Source organism: Ischnura elegans, chromosome 4 (assembly GCF_921293095.1).
Source record: "Ischnura elegans chromosome 4, ioIscEleg1.1, whole genome shotgun sequence".
Lineage (NCBI taxonomy): Eukaryota > Metazoa > Arthropoda > Insecta > Odonata > Coenagrionidae > Ischnura > Ischnura elegans.
Window position 1 is genome coordinate 93661445 of NC_060249.1, and position 23094 is coordinate 93684538.

At 36.4% G+C, this 23094-nt stretch overlaps 1 protein-coding gene across 2 annotated transcripts; it reads right to left on the minus strand.

Annotated features, from left to right (window-relative positions):
• Window positions 1–1772: 1772 nt before the first annotated feature.
• LOC124157792 (phospholipid phosphatase 1-like) lies at window positions 1773–23073 on the minus strand. Of its 2 annotated transcripts, none has more exons than XM_046532810.1 (7): window positions 22576–23073; window positions 21231–21385; window positions 14177–14493; window positions 12695–12815; window positions 11520–11696; window positions 8451–8702; window positions 1773–5394 (listed from the first exon to the last, which is right to left on the minus strand). In XM_046532810.1, exons 1-6 carry the CDS (start codon window positions 22628–22630, stop codon window positions 8469–8471), a joined length of 1059 nt encoding a protein of 352 aa, XP_046388766.1. In that variant the 5' UTR covers window positions 22631–23073; the 3' UTR covers window positions 1773–5394; window positions 8451–8468. The 2 variants fall into 2 exon arrangements, with proteins under 2 accessions (XP_046388766.1, XP_046388767.1); XM_046532811.1 differs by lacking the exon at window positions 22576–23073 and adding an exon at window positions 21610–22546.
• Between the last annotated feature and the right edge of the window lie 21 nt (window positions 23074–23094).

The window sequence follows — 23094 nt, forward strand, 5'->3', positions numbered from 1 at the left end:
GCAACTATGTTTCAATTTACCATGGTGAGGATCAATTTAGTTATTTTTTCACAGAATAACTTCATTTAGACTTAAGTATCGCACATTAGTTTAATTCCAACTTATGGTTGTGTTAGCACTGAGAAATCAGGTGAATTTAAAACACATTTTTCACTTTGGATGTTGAAATTTTTGGATTTTCCTCTGTGTGAAATCCAGATTTTCAAATGCATGGATTCACAATAAGGAATTTCCCCTCAATGCCTAGATACACTTCCATCTTAACGCAATATGTAGTATTTTTGGGAGTATGCCAAAAATCTTTAAAGGATTTGACTTTTCTGGAAAAAGATGGTATGGTTGACCAAAGTGGTCACGGCAATCTACTTGAGGCTTTAACATGTCAAAAGTTTGGGAATTGTTGAAAAATGCATGCTAATACAATTTGACATTTTTTTTTTAAATTGAAAACTGATTAAATATATCAGCATTGCAAGTGTTCCTGGTACCATAATTTGGTGACCAGTATGGCTACTAAAGAAAAACCTATGAGAAAACATTGTGGCAATTGGAAAGCTGAAGTTACTTCATATGGAGGTAAACAAAGGAATTTTAACGGATATTATTTTAACAGCAAAGTGGAAACTCAGATGAAAGACCTTCAGTTGCATAACTTTCTAGGTTAGATGACAAAAGTGGGTATGCCCAGCATATATATACTTGCATTTCTGAGGGAAGTCACTCTTAACTGTATGATCTTCTGTTGCACAACATTCCCAGTTGTGCATCACAAAAATTTTAACCTCTCTTATCTTTGTATATGTAAATCAGTCTTGTAATACTTACTTGACCGCTTCGAGAATCAAAAGTTGCAACAAGATTTTTTCGCATTTCACGCCAAAAAATTCTGTTAATCGTACAATTTCCTCATGTCACAACAAGGAAGAATTTATAATAGATGTATATGCCTATATTAGCTGCATGTGTGAGAATTAGTAACAATACAGATTTGTCTGTTTATTCATTTTTATCTTTGCTTCCTAGCTTGAATATTAGTTTTCTGAATGATACCATCAGTCAGGGGCGCAGCTAGGAATTAAGGCTAGGGGGGGGGGGGGTTTGGCACAACTAATAGGTCTAGGGGTAAGGCATACCCACTGGGGTTAGCAGAGGTGTGGGGGCACTGCCTGAAAAAAATTTAAGATAAATATGTAGTTCAAAATGATGAGTTTTTCGGCCTTCTGAGGGATATTTCACTAATCCTCACACTACATATTCTATAAGTAATATTAATCCAATTGAGTAAAATAAATTGAACTTAAAAACTTCTCTGAGCTCTGGGGGGATCCCGCAAAACCCCCCCCTCTGCACCACTGCCGTCAGTTACTGTGGGTATTTATGCTCAAATTTTTTCATCAAGTCATAATAATTGTGGGTCTTGTACAACAGACATTTATTAAACGTGAAATGTTTATTTATATAGATGTACTGATATTTTGTTCATTTATTTGTGAATAACTCTTTGTTGATACTAGAAAAGGCTCAATGTGGATCTTGGTGATACTTTCCTTTCCTTGGTTCCTTTAAGACCCACTACTCTAAACAATTTATGTACTTGACTCTTTCAAAAAAAAAAATTACTCATTTTCTGGAATGATCCTTTTGTTGTAGTTGAGTGAGGTAACTGGATACAATTCAGCCCACCTGATACATGAGCAGCTTAGTTAGTCTAGCTCAGCATCCATGCTCTATTTCGCATAGCCAGGTTCCTTTGCTAAATAAGACAGGATAAATAAATTTCAAGGATTTTATTTGGTTCTAACATAGGTATGTGAACAAGTTTTTTCATAACAGAAAACAATAACAGTTGAAGAATGGAATGTAGGAAATATTTTATCTGTATAAAAATAGAGGAGGCAATGTTTGCTACTTCAAAGAGTAGACTTGTTTGTATACAATCATCACTCTCAGAAAAAGAGATGAATTATGTAAAAAGTACTTCCATAGCCCAATGGCCAAAATTTTAAAAATAGAAATCACAGATGTGTATGCACTTTGTTTTCAAATTTCACTAATATAACTCGGAGGAAGAAGTCATCAGAGTAAAATAACAAAGGCATTGTAACTACATACTTAACAAGATATCCCTGACAATACAACAATAGTTGCACACTCCAACATAGAAAATACACCTTGACACCATTTCATCATTTACAAAATGATACATTTTCCTTCAAGGCTACATGAGGGAAAGATAAATTTCATATTTAACTCTAAGACATACAAGAATATGAGGATAAATCTTCAATTTTTAACGATTAAAATAAAGACTATATGCATATTAAAAAAATAATTCCAGTGGCTACCCTTTGCATGACTTCTTAAATGCTGTGGATGGATTCTAAACTTATACTGACTTTCTGCCATATGGCAGGTCCTTGACGGATATGTAAAAAACTAAGATAAATTCTGAGAGATATTTCAACAGAAATTAAGAGATATAATTAATCCTTTTTCGGTTAAATATCATTAAATGTTCCACAAGTGATGCGTGGTATTTTTTTCTAAAAACAACATGGTTCTCTACACAAAAAAGCGTGTCCATCTTAGCTAGGCAAGGAATAAAATGGAAATGGGATAATACAGCTATCAATTAGGACAAATAGCTGCTGGTGTATAAATGGACAAATAAATTAACAATTCTGAAATGACTGTACAAATAGTGACAAACAACATCTCTCTAATCTAACTAAACAAATATCCAAATGCGATGTAATTAGTGTTCAATGAATCCTTACTTCAAAAATTATATTCTGCACTTCTGCCTCTTATCTTTTTACTAGACCAAACTCTGGCATAAAATTGTGACTGATCAGCAGCCTATTATCATATGCAGGCACAGATGAAAGGGGTCACAACATACCCCACTGAGGTAGTAAGCTCTATATTCTGAAAGCTTGGAAGAAAAGCTGTTAACGTGTTGACGAGGGGCAGGAAGCAGTAAATACTAATGCAAAAGGAAATCTCGAGAATGAAAACAGGAATCAGGAAACCGTATATGCTCCAGGGAAATACAAAACTAATGCACACTCATGCTAGAGCAAGGAAATTTTTTGATGAAATTAACAAATCACTCCACCCGAAATAATTTTCTGCATCCACATTGGAGCATTATTCCTTTCCTGATTAAAGGGCACTAACATCACTAATTGCAATTCCTCAAGACATAATGAATGATTAGCTGCGTGTACTACTTGTTCATGGATTATAATGTGATTCATGGGGAAATGTGTGAAGATAGAGACCAATTAATCTGTAATCAAAGTAGTTATGACTATCCCCCTGCACCAACCACACTTCACCTGCCATCGAAGCAAATTTATTGTGTACGGTTCAATAATTTCATCAACAGCCTGTTTTACCTCTGACCTTTTTCTGAATATTCTTTGGCAAAATGTCAAATTCCTTGCATGGCATGTACAATAGTGATGAAATACTATAACTCACTCCATGATTCAACTTAAACGCTGGTTGGAACAGGAGAGCATAGAGCTCCCCCCAAACTAAGCTGAAGGCATGTGAATTCTTCATATTCCGGCTGGACTGAGAATTGGACAGGAATTTTGTAAGGGGCTGTCCAATGGCTTCAGCCATTGTAGTGAGTAAATGAAACATAATGAGGAAAATAAGCATCGGCATTATACCTTTAGAAAAAGGTACTGAGTAATACAGTATACTCGTTATTATGGACGGAAAAACCAGAGGTTCATAATATCGAAGTTCGTGTGAACGTTTCTCTTAGGAATTATAAAAAAAAACAGTATATAATACACGCGATTAAATTATGTGCTAATATATAAAAACAAGAAGGTTCATTTCAGTTTCTCAATAAAAGAATGTGGCATAACGCAATCGAGGGTTCACATCTTCCTGAATACAGTAAGCCCTCGATATACGAACTAGATGCATTCCGAGACCTTGTTTGTAAGTTGATAAACCTACAGTCCGGTCGCCGCAAGTTATCTGATGACAGGCAGAGGGGTCTATTTTGGGGTAGGGTGCAAGGTTGCTAGGTAAGGAAGCGAAACGCCTATGTCACTTGTAAACAAAAGGGTTCCCTGAAGAAGGGAGCCGGAAGGGATGACGAGCGTGAAGGACCCAAAGGAAGAATCCCTTGTTTTGGTGATTCGAAGAAAGAGCTTTTTTTGGTGGCTCAGGCTTATTTCACTGCTCCATATGCATGTGGCAACGTATAGGTGAGGGTGTGAGGTGCATTTGGGGAATAGCAATATGCTGCCTTTGTACTGTCATCGGATAACTCTCGCCGGCAGGACTATATGCAAGACATCGAGGAGTACGGTTATCCTGCAGAATGCAACACTGCATCACAATTGTAGCTAGTCGTGCGACGCAGCCGGAGCTGGAAAAAATCGCTCTCCACGGTAAGGAAGAACAGGCGTAACGCTGAAAAGTTCCTAACTTCACACCAGATTCAATGATACTTAGTTAAGATTATGCCCAAAGTGTGAGTTCCTCTACAACACACTGTGTTGCATCAGCCAAATCGAATGGCCCCAAATTCGAAATTTTAAAATTTTGAATGCTTGTCTCTCTGTAAGTTCATAAATTGAGTGTGCGTAGGAAGAGGACTAACTGTCAATTCAATTTTTGAGCGGTTATGATTGAGTAACCATGATTCCCCAAGAATGAAGCTTATTATATGATGTGGCGTGTATACTGAAGAAAGAACTATAATTGATGCTCTTGGGTACAGTTCACCAGGAGAACTTACACGTGACACCATTATTAAACCTTAGCATAGTGTATATCCACCTAAATGCCGTAGCTTATTCGTTGAACTTCGTAATAAAGTTAATTTTGTAGCCTCCAGGACCGGGACTGTGGTTCGTAATTTAGTAATAACGAAAATATCATAATAATGTTTCTTTTACTATAGATTGGATAGGCCTTTTCGTCGAGATCAACGATTTGCTTCGTAACAATGAGAACTTCGTAATAATGTTGTTCGTATAAACGAGAGTCCACTGTATACTCCTGAACATCCGATGATGCAGCAGAAATTCCTTAATTTGTCCTTGTAACCCTCTGATAGCACACTTGCTTATTAAGAACCGGAGTAAAAATTATAATTTCGTAAAATTTAAATGAAGTCTTGCTCATATTGGCGGTTGCATCATTATTCAATACAAAAAAACGTACACGTGAGGTATGCATAGTGGCAAATGAATTTAAATATGAATAGGAGTTTAATAACTAATCCTGAAAATTCCAATGTAACAATAGAATCCAAAAGGCAATGGAAAATCATAGATTCCTTTAATATTGCTGCAGAGTCCAAATTTCCACACTGGTCCTTGTCTTAAGAGTGGTATTGAATGGAGTACATTGTAGCATCTGTAAGTAAAGTAGGAAAAAATAAATGTATTTCCCTACCTGATACTAAGAATTCTCTTTAAATAATGCAAGGTTAGGGTATGAAATTATTTGTTAATTAACTGAAGCCTCCACGATAAGTCAAATTATGCATTTTGATATACCACTGTTAAACCATTTGAATATTAACATCCAAGATACATAACTTATATTAATTAGTGGGAGTCTATTACTAGGGTTTAATTGTAATTACTAGGTCTTAAGTGGTTTAAAGTAAGTTCTTCACAATTGATGTTTTGCATCTGAATTTTTAATGGTCAACTGTTGGCTGCCAAAAATTTAGAAATTCTTCTAAAGCGCAAAACCTGAGTTAGAGTGACACATTTAACGGCTTTTTCTAACATGTTAAGTACATATTAAAATTTAAATAAAGATCCTTATGAGGATTCAAGAGGGTCATTCTACAAGTTCTGAAATCCTTCAATATAGCCGCCATACATGGAAGGGGATATATTGGACCTTGAGAGGACACTTCAAGGTGAATTCTGACACAGCTATCAAATTAAAACTAAACAGCTGGATGAGGGAGTTCTCGTTTTGGTCATTATTTATCTTTCTACTCCATCTTCTGAATTCTTTTAATGAATTGTGATTGATTTTGGGTCTGAATGAACTTAGGGAGAGTGGTGGCCCAGTGGGTAGTGTTAGGATACTAATTGAAGGAAAGCTGCAGGTGAAGCCTTCAAACACCCCAAACAAAAATCCTCTTAAAAGCAGGATTTACCAGGGAAAATAACTGCCCCAAACACCATGTATTTGTGATATTCATGTTCTGCTTGCCATGTGCTCACCTTCCCCTCTCTTCCTTCCCATTACCTCGCATGCACATTTAACCTCCCCAATTCAGTGCATGTAGAGAACTTACGCATCCACAAGGACTGCTCATCCACTCTCCATATTCTCACCCTACTTCCTCTTCTTGATACTCCCATATCCAACATACTCTCTACACATTCTCAAGGCACTCGCACCATACCATGTGTTCATTACTATGTATGTCTACGTTCACTCCGAAATCTCATTCTGTATTCACGCACTCAAAATGCACCATCCATGCTCCATGATTTCTTAACGCTATTTTTTATTTTCACTCATGAATTTTTGAGCTGTAATGAGTCGGTCACCATGATTCCCCGGGAAAGAAGCTTATATTATGACGTTGCGTGTATGGTGAAGAAAGAACCATAATTGACGCTCTTGGTCACAGTACACGAGGAGAACTTAAATGTGGCGCGATTATTAAAACTTAGCATAGTGATCCACCTAAATGCCATTGCTTATGCTTGGAACTTCATAATAAAGTTCATTTTGTAACTGCCCGGACCGGGACTGATGTTCATAATTTCGTAAAAATGAAAATTTCATAACAACGTTTATTTTCCTATCGCTTGGATAGGCCTTTTCGTCGGGACCAACGATTTGCTTCTTAATAACCAGAACTTCGTAATAATGTTGTCCGTATTAACAAGAGTCTGCTGCACTCCTTTTAGTCCCAATTATAATTGTATCCAAACAAGTGCATTGTCTTCACACTATTTGTCCCTCCAAAATTTTAAATGGTGAACCTTTAATGACAGACCATGGCTCAGAAAATGTGTAGCCTATGTATTCACAATGGGATAAACTAAGACGTAAAATCTGTGGAAAATGTTGGATATGATGATAAAGGAATCCTCATACAATTAAGTATGAAACCCATTTTTACTCATCAACCTGACATATTTCCTACATTTAATTAGGAAAAAGAACACTAGAATTTTTTTGAGCCACAGTGGCAGTTCACATTCAAAGAGATTTTTGCTCCCTTTGATTTTTGAATATTCGAGAACAACGTGCAGCGTTGAAATTTTGTTCTCTACTCAGTAAAATTGCATCAGACACCGTTAATATGTTGCCTACGGCTTATAAGGAACACGCCTTAAAAAGAACTCATGTGCACGAGCAATGTTCGCGATTCAAACACGGCAACATGTCGATCAAAGACATTCAATGACCAAACCGGCCTTCCAGGTCCAGAACTGATCAAAATGTGGAAAAAATAAACTCTTACCCATGTGTACGAGAATTAGAGGCGTAATACTGATGGACTCACTGAAAAATCTGGTCATTCATGGAGTTCATTACAGTGAATTTTAGCAGAAGATTAGCAATTGAGATGAATCGCAGTGAAATTCATCCCCCTCTCGTTGCCTCCTGATCAAAAGCGGCACGTGTTGCTGATTGCTGTGACTTGAGTTTTTGGTAAAAAAAAAATTGCATGATACTGCTTCCTCACCCACCCTACTCACCAGATATTTTACCTTTTGTTCAACCGGATGAAAATGTGGATGAAAGGGAAATGTTTTGGTCATATTACGGAGGTGAAAAGAAAATCGAAGGCGGCGCTGCAAGGCATCAGAAATGACGAGAACGAAAGGTGTTTTGCATTGTGAAAAAAATGTTTTCACCAATGTATCAGTGTAAATGGAGAGTACTTTGAAGGCGACTAACGTTTGTAAGACAAAAAATTAAATTTTGAATTTAAAAAAAATTGTGTACAGTTATTTTTGGTCCCCCCCTCGTATATAACAGATGAGCTGACACCATTCAAGCATTCAATCAGATTTTTTTGGGGGAAGGGGGGCCTAAACCCAACGTGAGTTGCAACAAATCAGCCACTTTGAGTGCTGCTGTTGAGTTACCAAATCCCATTCGTACATGAACCACTTCATCCTGAGCATCACATCATAGCCAACAAACATGCAATAATTAATAAAACAAGTTTTAACTTCAAATATTGTGGGAAAATGAATAATGCCTCAACCCAGTACAATTTTTAGTTTAAGATACATGTTTTTAGAAAACCTGGCAAATTTTTGAGGTGTACTGAATCAAGTGAGCTCACTCTAGCCTCACCGAAACCCATTCCGGACTAAATTCAATACACCATCTAATGGTTCCATAGAAATGAGGTCTGGCCATAACTACCCACGAATAACAAATAACTGGACAGGGAAATTTGAGCAAATCCGACTTGCCAAACAAAGAGGACCAATTCAGGATAATGCAACATCCTTCAGCTCTCTTTCTTCAGGTGTACCCGAGGATGAGGATGAAAGCAAATGCCTAACCCATTGCTTTCTCTCTTGGCCTTCATGAGCATTTTCTCCTCTTGCTCCACTTGCACAATTTTGTCTAGCTTTTCTGGTAGGAAGTCTCGGCAGGAAGAAGTGAGCATTTTCTGGATCTACGTTAACCACTGGCAAGGATCCTCTGCACTGAGTTTTAACCTGTAAAAATAATTTAACGTGATACATGTAAACTCAAAAGACTTCTGTACATATTGTAGTTTGAAAATGCATTAAAAAATGTAGTCCTTAGTCAATTGAATTAGATCCAGAGCTGCTAAGTTACAATTACTGACCATGAAAATAAACTTTATTGATTTCACTCCATTTTAGCCCCTCAACTTCTAGTGGTATTATATTGTATTTCTTGGTTATGTCATTATTAACGCGAGTGAACAGTTATCAATTTTCCAAATCTAATTTAGAAAACAGTTTCCTACAATTTACATTCACGTTAAATTGCTGCATCAGTTGAACCACACTGAGTGAGGCACATGCTTGCATCTACTCACAAGGCGTACCGAAGCTGTAGATGTAAAATTAAATGGATGTGAACAAATTTTCTTTCCTTCCTCTTGGACCCTCCCTCACCAAAGATATAGAATGCAAGTCACTGCACTAGTATATTCACTTGGATGATGGCAAAAAATTCAGATTTAATGATCCCAATAAACAGGAGGTCCCCTTTCACCAATATTAAGGCTTCAGTCACTTTGGCCAGTTTTGGAATTAAATGGAGTTATTTTGGAAATCAGCATTTTCAAGGGTCCATATAATGAATGGGTAAACAAAGTCATGAAAATCCATCTGTCACTTCCATTAAAGGTTGCCAACAAGTAAACATTAACTGCAAACTCATTAAATCTAAACTGTGGAAATCACTAAATATTATTATATAATTACCACAACTCATACGCTAATTGCCCAGATTTACAAAAATTACCATTACAGTGTTACACTTACTGAAATAAATAAAATAAGTTAAAAAAACATAAGCAAGTAAATTAACATGAAGATACATTAAGAAAAGTACAAGCGTAACTTAAAATAAAAAATTAAAAGAAATATGAACACACACACTCTAGAATAAGTTAATGAAGTATCATACAAAAATATTGCAATCTGATAAAACTACAATACTTTGCAATATAAATACTTTGTAATCATGAATAAATACAGCAGTATACACTCTAGAATGACTACTAAAAACATCGCAAAACTATACATCACAATCTAATGAAAATACTTAATACATATTACAATATAAGTACACTATACTCAATAGACAAAACCAGTAAGATAGTATGAAAATATAATAGTACAAAAATTCCGTTAGCCTCAAGAACAAGGCCACATAATTTGCTTAGAGAAATCGGTACATCCCTGATTTGAGCTACAACAGTTAAAATCATGATGCAATGATCCAAGAAATTATAGGAATCATCATTTGATACATTTATGATTCATTTATGACAGTAAAATATTACGTAGAAAATACTGTCATCAGGCTCATCAAGAAACTAAACATTACCCGTAGCTCAAATTATTAAGCCAGCCTCACATTGAAGACTGATATCACTGGTCCATTAAAGAAGCCCTATTGCCTTTCAACATACATTTGCCATGCATATTATCCCTTATTGGCTTCTGTTAGCACCATCATTTAGAGTGTGTGTGTTAATTTTACAATCAAGCGCACAAAGTGAGAAGTCTATACTATGAGAGGATAGACATCAGATTTGTGAGTTGATTAGCTAAGAATACCTTGACCTCAATCCATAGGAATATCTGCCGATTCATCATGGATTGCTTAATGTAACTCACAAAACCCATCCTACAAACTAAAATCCCTGGATAGGTATTTAATATTGATTGTATCATCAAATATTGAAGAATATTTCCTATAATAACAAGCAATTCCACATACTGGTAAATCCATGAGAAAACATCATTGAAAAAATCTAAAGAAGAATGAAACTGAATCACATAATAATAAATGATGAAAAAGAGACTATGTTCATACATACATGTATTATGTAATTTTCAAAACGTTAAAAAAACTACTTTGTACTTCCATGTACAGCTTTTCAATTACCCAGATTGATTTGAGTAGCAATGTGTGATTTTCAAGAAGGGAGAGCCAACTATGAGAAAGATTTCATGCAAGGCTTTTATACATTTTCATGAGTAGTGGGGGAAGGCTAAAGCCAGTTGAGGCACAATTGGCATTAGGATACAAGTGAGATTTAAAACATCCATAGGAGGATTGAAAATTTCACAATTCATTCAAAATGGATCATAAATTTGTTGAAATCAAGCGTCATGAAATTCCCACAAGTTCTAAATAATTTAACTTACAACTTTTTTAATAAGTACGCAATATTTTCAGGTTAAAATCACTACTATGACCAATCTCAATAAGGTTTTCAGTAAAATATGATTTGCACTTGCTATGGTTCACACTTATTTTGTGCTCCTAATTGATTCCACTGGTTTCTTCCACTAGCTTCCAGTATTTTTGTCTAACATGTTTAACTTACAGAAATTCCACAAAGTTTTACCTTCATCTGTCAATTCCATCAGCTAATTTTCCCTTTTGATAGCTGAATATCCAAAATCTGTTAATGTAGCAATCAATTGGTGGCAGGTGAGGGGATTACTTTAAGCATGAGTTGATAGGATGAGCATATCAACGCCAAAGCACACATTTTGCATTTGAACTCACTACTCAGTGCTTCTAGGTGAAAATTGATTTGAATAACTTGCCTTGGATTAGGCCACATTGAGCATGCCAGTGGCAGTGTAGGGGTTGAGCTCTGTCCTCGACTATTCAAACTAACGTTATTAGGTTAATGCATAGAGGTAGCAATGAAGTATAAGAGAAGCCCTTCAGGAGAGGTTTTATTCGACATGCATGTTGAGGTATAAATTAAGTGAATTTAAATTATAAAAAAAATACAATGCATAAAAATGACTTACTGTGAATACAGTAACAGCAATCCCTAAGATGGTTCCTGCAAGTACATCCCACCAATGATGCCTATGATCCAGTATCCTAGTTATGGAACAGAATATGGCCCATAAACACCATAAGCAGTATAAAAATGGGATAAGTAGAAAAGATGGTGTCTCAGGTATTCTCTTCCGAATGAACCACTGAAACAGAGGACAAATAGTAATTTTGTTAGCATCAACACTGCATATTAATTTTGTTAGCAATAATCTTGGGGTCATTGATAAGAGGATAACATAAATTACAAACATATTTATAAATAGTCTTAAATAGTATAGGCTCAATATTCTATCCACAGTATCCAAGCTCTGCGGATATTTGAACGGAAGGTTTTGCGAAAGATATATGGTCCCGTGACAGATGGAGGATAAGAACGAACAAGGAAATAGAAAATATTATCCGAGGCGAAGACATAGTGAGGTTTGTGAAGACCCAACGGCTAGCTTGGCTAGGTCATGTAAAAAGAATGAGTGAAGAAAGGACGCCTAAGAAGATTCTACATGGAAATATGGATGGAAAGAGAAAAAGAGAAAGACCGAGGAAAAGATGGATGCAGGATGTGGAAGAAGACATAAAGGCTATGAGGATTGTCAGATGGTGGGAGAAAGTGCAGAACAGGAGAGAATGGACAGGCGTCTTGAGGAGATACCGGGCTGTAGTGCCAAGGAAGTAGTAGTAGTATCCAAATTCATTAAATTGTCACTTTCCTCTCACTAATAAATCATTTCTGAGTATGTATTTGCATGACATGCAGGGCCAGGACAAGAGAGACCTACATTCAAACTGTTATCAAGATTAAAATTAAACTTTCTAAAAACAGAGAACAAACAACATTTCAATTAACACACTGATATATATAAAATTAATTACGCATTTTATTATCTCTCATGTAATTTACAAACTTAAAAATGCGAGGTGACAGTGCCTCAAGAGTGCAATAGCCTATGACCTCTTTTCATCTTAATCCGACCCTGATGACATGCAATACCACAGTTCACCGTAGAGGATGCATGACCTGCTAATAAATAATAAAATAGGAGTATACTTAGCACCATCAGTCAATTCAATATACAGACTTCATTAGAAATTCACTGTGCAAATAAGGTACGATGCATCGGAAAATACATTTTCAGAGACTTACCATCATGAAAAGTGAGGTATATACAGAAACAGAAGCATGGCCAGAAGGAAAAGATCTTGTAGCGTCTCTAACACTCCATATGGTGTCCCATGTATTGGTACACTTATAATTATCAACATACCTGGTGAAAAAAATACATATCAAAATAAGAGACTCAACAGTAAAGCGTGAACTACAAAAGCAGGTTGGATGTAGAGGTGACACCTAAAATGTTTTCACAGCACTATGATTAGTAGCAGTAACCTAGACCTTATGCATAACCCGAGTATTACATGAATAAGGTTAGCCTCTATAATTTAGCGACGAGATCAGTTTATGGGTATTGTAACTAAAATACGATCAAAATAAATAATGAAATATTCTATTATTCATCCATTAATAGGAAGAGTTAGCAACTGCACAATACAAGAACAAATATACACAAAAGAGAAGAAACAGTTGTGCCTTTCAGCCACCTCGCGGCAAGATTGGAGCTAGGCCATAGCTTATATGGTCTGGGTTTATTCATATTATGACATTTTCATGGTCTAAGTTTAATCTGGTTCATCTAAGAACCAAATAAATTAGGAAAGACCAGACAGGAAAATTAAATGCAATTTGGAAAACAAATTTAAGACTTTCATTCCAACGACAGAATTTCACTAAGTTATATCTTAAACTTAAGGCCTCTATCATCCATTAAGTGATGAATATGTAATTAGTAGAGATACGTGAAAATCACACTTTCATTTTTATTTTATCACACTTTCAATAACAGGTAATAGCATTTTGTAGCGTCTATTTTTTTTTAATTTTCATAATGAGGTAGATGACGATAAAATGTAGTGAAACACAGTTATATGAGGAGCTTGCCCGCGCCCACTTGTAGTTCGCGGCCACGTAGAGTCCCAGCCAACTAGCAGCTGGCCAGTCGCTCACATGCTTTTAGCGGTGAGTGTTGGTGGAGCATTTAAACTGCGCTCGGCACAAAATGTACGAATTTTGCTGTCCGAAAGGCAAATTTGCGTAAAAATATCATAAAATTCCAGTCAACGCATCTATGTTGCATTTGTTTGCACACATCGCATCTATATCACATTTATCGGATATGCAATTTTCACGCAACTCTAGTAATTAGCTATATTTGAAATATCAGCCAGAGCCAACAGGTGCAAATATAATTTTACATTGAAAAAAAGTTCAAGTATCATCAAATATACCACTATGAATTTGACATTCAATTTTAAAATGGTAGCAATAGCCTGCATTACATGGCCTAATTGAAAATGAGGGTGCGGACAATAACGACAGAAAATCTGCCATTCTGATAAATTTGAAAGATACCAGACATCTCTTTCACTTGCATTCATAAATACATATATATATATATATATAACAGCAATTTTGCTCTTTTTTATTTCTGGGGAAAGAAGTTAATTTCCTTTGACTCCAAGAATATAAGCTTGAGTAGTTCTAAGTATCAATTAGATAAACTCATCTCACCCTGAGGTACAGTTGGCTGCAACATCTGGCCGGCATGTGTCCAAAAAATGAGGTCGCGGTGCGCCCACCAAAACCTTTATAATGTCCATGATAAGAAAATTTACCACCAACCCTAGAAGAAATTCTCGATACCACGGCCAAGTAGAAATTAAAGCTGCTTTGGCTTTTCCATAGGGAGAGGTAGGAAACTGTAAACTTGGTTTCATATTGGAAAATATCTTTCCTCTGGTAGCTGCCACTGAGTCTTCATCTTCACTTTCACTACTTAACTCTTCCTTTACGTGATAACGCAGTAGTAGCCACTCTGTAGAATATGTCTGAAAGAGAAGATATTAAAAAATATGTAATATGAACCTTATAACTTGAATGTACATTAAAACTTACCATTCACAAATTTACATGGAAAAAGTCAGTTGACTTAGAACTAAAAGACTCCAAACCATAGAGAGAAGGAGGAAAATGGATTTTTATAAATTTAAAGTTGTCAAAATGTATTTAGCTACATAAAACACAGCCTTTTAAGGAATTCCACTCTCTCCTGACTAAACGGCTCAACCCTCCAATACGCAATGACAAAACCTCACAAATATTGATTGCCATATCAAGGCTACAATTTTGCTGCATTGGCTTGAAAAGCATCTATCATTTTGGTTGAAGCTGAAATTATACGGTACAACTCCTACGTAAAGAATGATGTAAATAAAAAACAGACTTCTCCCACATTTTGATGAAAATAAAAGGAACTAGTGTGACCTTTAGGTTTTCCTGGCGTTGTGGCATTTTTTAGTGTCCCCCCCCCCCAAAATTTCTGGTACCCCCCCCCCCAGAAATTCCTCGAATTTCCTCCGAACTTATCCGCAGAACTTTTCCCGCTAAGGATTTTTCGCGCTAAGGTTTTTCGCGCAAAGGATTTTCGCGCAAAATCCTGTGTCGCAAAATCCTGTCTCTGGAAAATCCTGTCTCTGAAAACCCTGCCTCTGGAAACTCAGCCTCTGGAAACAGCCTCTGAAACAGCCTCCGAAACAGCCTCCGAACCAGCCTACCTGCAATGCAAGACTTATATAGGACTACTGCGGAGAAATACTTCTCCTTGGCAAGCAAGGGGAAATCGGTGCTAAGGCCTTAGTATTGCACTTGGAGTGAGAAGTTTTACCATTGTCCTATCACAATTCTCTCTCCCTCCAACACCTCACCCCAGTATCTCCTTCCCCTCCATGTGTTCCAATGAACTATCCCTCTGATGTCTCCAACCCAGAAGTTGAGGGGAAAATTCTGGGTGCTGGCTGTTGTCTCAAAACCAGGGAATGGTGTTTTGCGGAGCGGCCGTTTCTGCAGGGGCAGTGACGCATCAGTGGGCGGTTGTTGAATTCGCCTGGCTACCCCTCCACTCCCTGGAAGAAGCCCTCCCCTCAAATGCTGTCTCGCCTTGCATAGGCGAGCCCTCTCTTCTGATCGTGACCTGCTGGGAGTCACATGTCTTGTGAGGCATGAGATTTTTAGAGCAATTTTCTGCTGGTATTTTTAGCTGGTAATGTTTCCTTTGGGATCATGAATTTACTATCATTGTTTTCTGTAATACTTCTGATTTTTTGAATACTCTACTTTGAATAGATATCGTACGGTAATAACTCGTAAATTATTTTTGGCTACCTTTTTCTTGTGAGCTGTTTTTCTTGTTTGTGGAGTCTTACCCCGTTCCAGCATGTGACCGACGGTTGGAGTATTTCCCTTGTCTGGACTTACGTGAAAAATCAACCAGATTTTACGACGTAACGTTACAGCGTATAGATTGAAGAAAAATTTCTCGGGATTCCCACCGGTTGTGGTACTAGGTTAATTCTCCCAACGTTTCAATGGCTAAGTCTGCCATCGTCTGGGAGAATTAACCCAGTACCACACCTGGTGGGAATCCCAAGAAATTTTTCTTCAACTAGTGTGACCTTTTACTACCAAATTTGAGCGATGTAATAAATAAAAACACCAATTAAAAATGGGCATAGAACTAGCACGTCCAGGTTGGCAAGCCTGTTTCCATCATAACTAGTTTATTTTTATTAAAAATACAGCCGCTTTGACTGAAAAATATTGGGGACAATTTTGACTTCGCTAAAATTATTGAAATTTTGAAGAAAAAATTCTAGCTGTTCTTATGGTGATAAACTGTGATACATCTGCTGAGCAGACCATTGGCGCAGGGGCATCTATCCTCTGACACACTATTTATTGATAACTTAGATTTCATAATACCTGCCAATAACCCCAGATGAATCAAACTTTCAGCATTATGCAAATGAAATTGTACATAGATAGCTGAGTAATTAAATGTACCGTTTTCCGATGGTTGCGAATTGGCAACAAAATAACAGAAGGCATCCCGCATACTCCCGCATGCTCCCTCAAAGCAAATTTCTAGCAATGGGACTCCCTCTATCGTTACACCCTTCCAGTAAAATGCTCCCAGAAAACATAAGGTGCATGCACCCACAGTGGGGTCTCAGCGCCAGCAATTTCTGAAAAATTGTTTGAAAAGGGGGTTTTGGGAGATAAAACCCCCCCAGAGCTCAGAGAAATATTTAAGTTTTATCCATTTTCCTTAATTGGATTAGGATGACTTATAGGGTAGTGTTAGGATTAATCAAATATCCATCAGAAAGCCGCAAAACTTGCCATTTTGAACGATTAATCTTAAAATTTTTCTGGAGGAGGGCCCCCGCAAATCCCGCTTACCCTGGCAGGTATGCAATACCCCTAAACCCCAAAGTATTAGTTGCGCCTAAAACCCCCCCCCCCCCCAGCCTTAATTCTTAGCTGCGCCCCTGCATCTAGGTATCCCTCTGTGGCCACCATCTGATGGAGTCACCTCGGATGTGCCATCCAAGTGGAGCAATAGGGTGGTTTCCTTTTATTTTTTTATTGCCTAAATCGAAAGATTATTACTCCTGGAGTACGTATTTCACGCATTTACATTTTTAAATGACGATATCTATTTTTCGCGATTAAATGAAAAGTGAAAATTTTCAAGCGCGCGAAAACGCGACGGGTAAGTATGAATGCCAGGAAATCTCTCCGTGTGACGTATTTCTCGTTCCCGCTGCCGCCCTGTGAGGTGACCTTGAGGGAGGCTTGAGTGCCGATACGATGCAGGCTGCTAGCAGGTAGCTGAGTACCCTGCTAGCTGGTAGCGCTTCGCTTAAATAAGGATTATTAATACCTTATCAAACGTGTTTTTGCACGCTTGAAAATTTTTACTTTTCATTCAATCGCGAAAAATAGATATTGCCATTTAAAAATCTAAAAGCATGAAATACATACTCCAGGAGTAATAATCTTTCAATTTAGGCAATTAACAAAAATAGGAAACCACCCTATTGCATGTTCAAAAGGTAGCTTTATTCAGAAGTTGTTGGCTGAGTTGCAGGTGGTTGACGTGTTGAGCCACTCACTACTGTCGGCGTCAAAATGATGTGCCGCTCTACTTTGCAAATTTATATCTGGACTTCAGTGCATGCCATAATTATATATAATACGTCATTTTACAGGAAATTTTATTCTCAATTCTTATTTATTTTTCGTTTGAAAAATTCAAAAATTTAGACACGCGAGTGCAATAAATGACTCTGCGCACCATAAAATCAGCCGTTTTGTCAACTTCATGAACTTTGTAACTCAACCTAGGGAAAACTACTACGCCTACAACATTCATCTTCCACAAAAAGTTGCAACCATTAATGTACATTAATAAAATGGCTTTTGCGTATTATTATAATGCATATTTTGTTGCAAAATAACGAAAATGTTTAAAAAGACTATCTAGTCCTACAGTTTACCCCGAACGAAAAAATAAAATTGATAGAAACACTTCTTAATTTATTTGAAAATTTTCTATGATCCATAATCTATAAAAATATTTATATTTGTGAATGTCAATAACTTCTATTAATGTCATGTTGCCAAACGGGGCCGCGCCAGGCTAGTGCTGGTTACCAGGAAGTAAAGTTTAGCACGCAAGACGTGGCAATGCAGCTTTCGTTTGCTCCGGCGTATTTGTTTAATGCCCATACATAATCTATAATACATAAAAATCGTGTATTTTCGGATCATAGAAAATTTTCAAATAAATTAAGGAGTGTTTCTATCAATTTTATTTTTTCTTTCGGGGTATACTGCAGGACTAGATAACGTTTAAACATTGTCGTTATTTTACAACAAAATATGCATTTTAAAAATACGCAAAGGCAACTTTATTAATCTACATTAATGTTTGAAACTTTTGGTATAAGATGAATTTTGTAGACGAAGCAGTTTTCCCTAGGTTGAGTTACAAAGTTCATGAAGTTGACAAAACGGCTGATTTTATGGTGCACGGAGTCATTTATTGCACCCGCGTGTCTACATTTTTGAATTTTTCATAAAACGAAAAATACATAAGAATTGAGAATAAAATTTCCTGTAAAATGACGTATTATATATAATTATGGCATGCACTGAAGTCCAGATATAAATTTGCAAAGTAGAGCGGCACATCATTTTGACGCTGACAGTAAGTGGCAAGAGGGTGACCCACTTGTGGGTCTTGATCTGCCCTTTGGTAACATGTTTTTTAGCATTGGGAACATAAACCAATTGTGGGTTACATCCAACTTCTGGTCACACCACAAAAAAATATGAATAAAATTCCTCGATGCTAGATTCTCATTTTTCTAAATGGTGAAAATCACAAACCACAGAAAAAAGTTAATTTTAATGGTGGGACACATCACAGCACACCAGTTTTTTTATTGCTTTCTATTAGAGGTGACTGAAGACCAGAAATTATCCATAACCTTCAACAAAAATACAACGGCCAATCGACACTATCTTTATATGAATGATGGGATTTCATTCTTATTTTACCATTTACCATGAAGAGAGAAATCTCTATTATTTTTAAAAAATAAAATCATTCGCTAAAATCCTAGAACATGCGTATAGCCATAAAGTAAGCAATTATTCTTGCTAAAAAAGAAGCACTGACAAGACTTTACAAATGCATACCCATTGATATTAATTGCTTGTTTGAAGTATCTTCCAGCCTAGTAACAGCTGTCAGAGTAGATGTCAGTAGATGTCAGAGATTTGAATCCTGTCTGGGTATGTTTTTCACCAGCATATATTTTGGATATTTTTTTATAGTGAATGATATCCCTTGATGAATGAAGAAAGGCATGAATTTGACTGATATTCATTGCCAAGTAAAGATTGAGAATTATAACAATTGATTATCACATCACCTGAACGATATCTGAACATTAAATTCAATTGCAAAACAATGACGGATTATGGGGTTGAGGATAAGGTCAGCCACTCTTTCTGGAAAACTTGAAACATGGTATTCTTTATGGTGGAGCTCTCCAACGAAAATTTTTTTTCAACAGCTTAGCAAACAATGCTAAAAAAATAATTGATGTATATCAAACAGACGCTGGTCCACATGTATCAGAACTCATCCGTGCATTATCAGTGAAAGGTATTGCACATATATACCACCAAAGGGCCATGAAAAGAGTCATCTTGGAGTACGGGTCTATAATATGGTCACCATATCAAATTGGACATTCAAACTCGCTCAACGCAGTCAAGGAGAGATTTCTCCAACTGATGGGAGTCAGAAGCGGCTTGGACTATCGTAACGTGAATACAAATGAGATCGCTCGTCAGCATGGCGTTTCTTCCCTGTCTTCCAGGAAGTCAGTCATCGACCTGGTTTTCCTTTTTAAACTTGTAAATGGACAAGTAGACTGCCCCGAGCTCTTGTTGATGATCGACTTCCATATCCCTCATCACCTAGACTAGATCAACCCAGCTGTTCGCCAAGAAACTGCAACTTACTGCCTACGCCTACCACTGTACCATACCTCGACTCATGCGTTTGGGTAATGCTTCCCAATTAGAGTTCTTCGGACCGTCCCTCCAGAATTTCAAAAGGCAGGCTCACAACTTTGTTTCTAGTCTGTTGCAGTATTAGTATTGAAACATACACTGTGTTGGATTCAGTCCTAGTGTTCTAGCAAATGTAATATAATGTTATATTATTTAAGTTATTTATTATTAAAACTATTTATCACTTGTTATTATACCCTATTATGGTTATTAATTGTCATAGTGTTTTTTGTATCGTTATTGTTATTTATCATTATGGCTACGTATTATCATTACTATTTGTTATTAAGTTATTTATTGTTGTTACTCATAATTATAGTTATTTATTATTATTGTTATTATTAAATTATTTATCTTGATAGAAATCAAAAGTATTTTAGAAATTGTAACTCCTTTATCCGCCCTTAAATAAATTTGCGAAAAAGAAAAAAGTTGAAAAAGCATAAAAAAAGGGCTGAAGGGAGACTAAATTAAATTAAAATTAAACTTATCAAACTGTTAATTTATTATTCTCGGCAAATAGCCATAGCAGCAGCAAACTTGATACATGTGACGATTGTTAATTAATTTTGTTCAGCCATAACAAATCATGAATGTAAAATGGTGTATGCCGTAAACAACAATAATAATAATAAATAATAATAATAATGAAAATTAATGAACCCTTGATAAAATATCCTCCAAAAATATTCTTATTAATCCACTCCAATTGCACAACATGCTCCAAGTCCAGGCCCGAACATTTCCGTTTCAGAGGCCAATAAAAGCTATTAAAAGCATCAAGAAAGAAAACTGACATTGGACCATTTTACAACTACATATACAGCCAGAAAAAATCATAGTAACAGCTCAGCAAATCACATCATCAATGATGGGTTCCATTATAATTTGCAACTTACTCTTGGAACATTATAACCATCAACATGTTGAAGAGAATCCTCAAGGCACCACAGGAAGAGTTAGAGGTGATTGGCCCTATATTTTAAAATTTTGGTCTTCGTTTGTTACTCAAATTTCATTTTCCATGGTGATATAAATGAATTTAAAGTTTTAAATGTAATTCCCCAGGGACAGTTTTTTTCTTCAATAATAAATCCTAAAAATATCCAAGTAAAAAACGAGACAATGGACTCACAAAAATCATGGGCAGCAAGAAAGTTCCCAGAAGTAGCATTGTAATTGAGATGGTATCTCCCATAAATCGAAATGCAATACTGGGGTCATTGCAATAGAAACCATTCTGTTTATTCGGAATTACTCCAAACTCGATTAATGCCAAAAGCGTTGTCACTATAACAGTAAGAGACAAAAATTAGAGCTAAAAGGTTACTTCCAGCTCAAAAAGATGGTGCAAACAAAATTGTTCACTAAATAAATAACAGTAGTTACAGAGGGTAACCCTATGAAATCATAAACTTAAAAAAATTAAGATTACTATCGAATACAAGTTTTTTAACATATACTTTAATAGAAACAATTTTAGCATTATTATCCATGAAAATTAAACAACTCACATATACCAGCTCTCTTACGCCTTGACATTTTCTTTACTACCGAGTGTCAGACCGTCGTTTTCCATTTGGAAATTTGTGTACATAACTCTCGACTTGAGAAATTAGCGGAAACAACGTCACTCTTTACACAAAGGAAACTTCACGTAGTTTTCGCGCGACGCATTAATGCTTGCGAAACATAAAAAGAAGACTTTGGTACACATTCAAAATCGATACAAGAAAGGACTTTTACAAAGTAGGTTTCGGACCGGAATTGAAACGGGGGCGCCAATCAGCTGATCACTACTTTAAATAATTTGGCTCCGCTTCATTCATTTGCAATCCTTCCGCTGTACGCTTTAGGCTATGTACAATAAAAAAATCAATTTGATCATTCAAGGTATCACATGGTTCTAAGACTGAAGGTCACAATGAGATGATAGCCGAAAAAATGAGTTACGGGAATGAGAAATGCAGTTTATTGAAATTTCTAACATGAAACATATTATGCATTAATTTTATTATGATTTAAGCTTTACTAGACATACGCATTAAGGTCGAACCATTTATTCAAAGAGAAATAATAATATTAGGATCGTACGTAAACAACTGCGTTAAACCATAAATTTAATCATCCAGCCAACTACGGTAATAAACAACGATTCTTCCAAAATCACTAAAAAGATAAAGAGTAAGTAAATACTTTCACTTTCACCGTAGCTTTCACTGAAGTTCGATATATATTATTTGGTATGCAAACAAACCAGAGATAAAAATCTTAACTGATATCAAGATGATAAAGCAGTTGGTACCCCAAAGATAAAGGTATGCTGGGGTGTATCGGTGTATCACCGTTATCTATCGTTTAAAAACGAACTGAAACGAAGCACCTGAAATCACGTTGCTATTATGGGCAACCACAACAACATACCGCTAGCTCAATTAATTTAATCAGTATTAGCACGAAGTAGCGGACGCAATGCTTACCAAATACGAAAATGATGAAGTCGATGTAATAAATAGTGTTAGACTTTCCCAGCATTACTACTTAATTGATAACTGCTACAGTTAGCTCATATCAACTCGCTGTCTGCTGGTTACGTGTATCTGAATGATGCTGCGCCGCTCAGATGCTGTAGCTCTCGAGTCTTATCATACCATTTTGACAGATGCCAACCGCAAGCATCTCATATGAAACGCCGAGAAACCACAGAAATCGTGAACCAAAAAATACGCCGCGTAAGAATGAATTTCATTCAACACATGGATGCTGTGCATACGCGAAGCGCCATGAAACAAATTATTTTCCAAACGGTACGGTGGCACCAGTGGATTATGAGAGAGGCTATTTCTTTTCTATTTTTTACGATTATGGTAGGTCAAAAAATCATACCGAAGTCTTGCTAAATTTCATAGGTAAAAAGGTAATCAAAGTAAGTTACAATTATTTGTCACTCAAACGTGTGCAAATTTACGTTGTTGGCTATTGTGCTTATTGTATCGATG

What these genes read in the sequence shown, in the direction of transcription:
- LOC124157792 (XM_046532810.1), bottom strand. Translation starts at nt 22,630, where the DNA reads ATGCTGGGAAAGTCTAACACTATTTATTACATCGACTTCATCATTTTC. An exon ending in CTTCATCATTTTCGTATTTG is followed by an intron (nt 21,386 to 22,575) that starts GTAAGCATTGCG and finishes TTACTGTTATAG; the next exon opens with TGACAACGCTTTTGGCATTA. An exon ending in GCAGCCAACTGTACCTCAGG is followed by an intron (nt 12,816 to 14,176) that starts GTGAGATGAGTT and finishes TTTTTTCACCAG; the next exon opens with GTATGTTGATAATTATAAGT.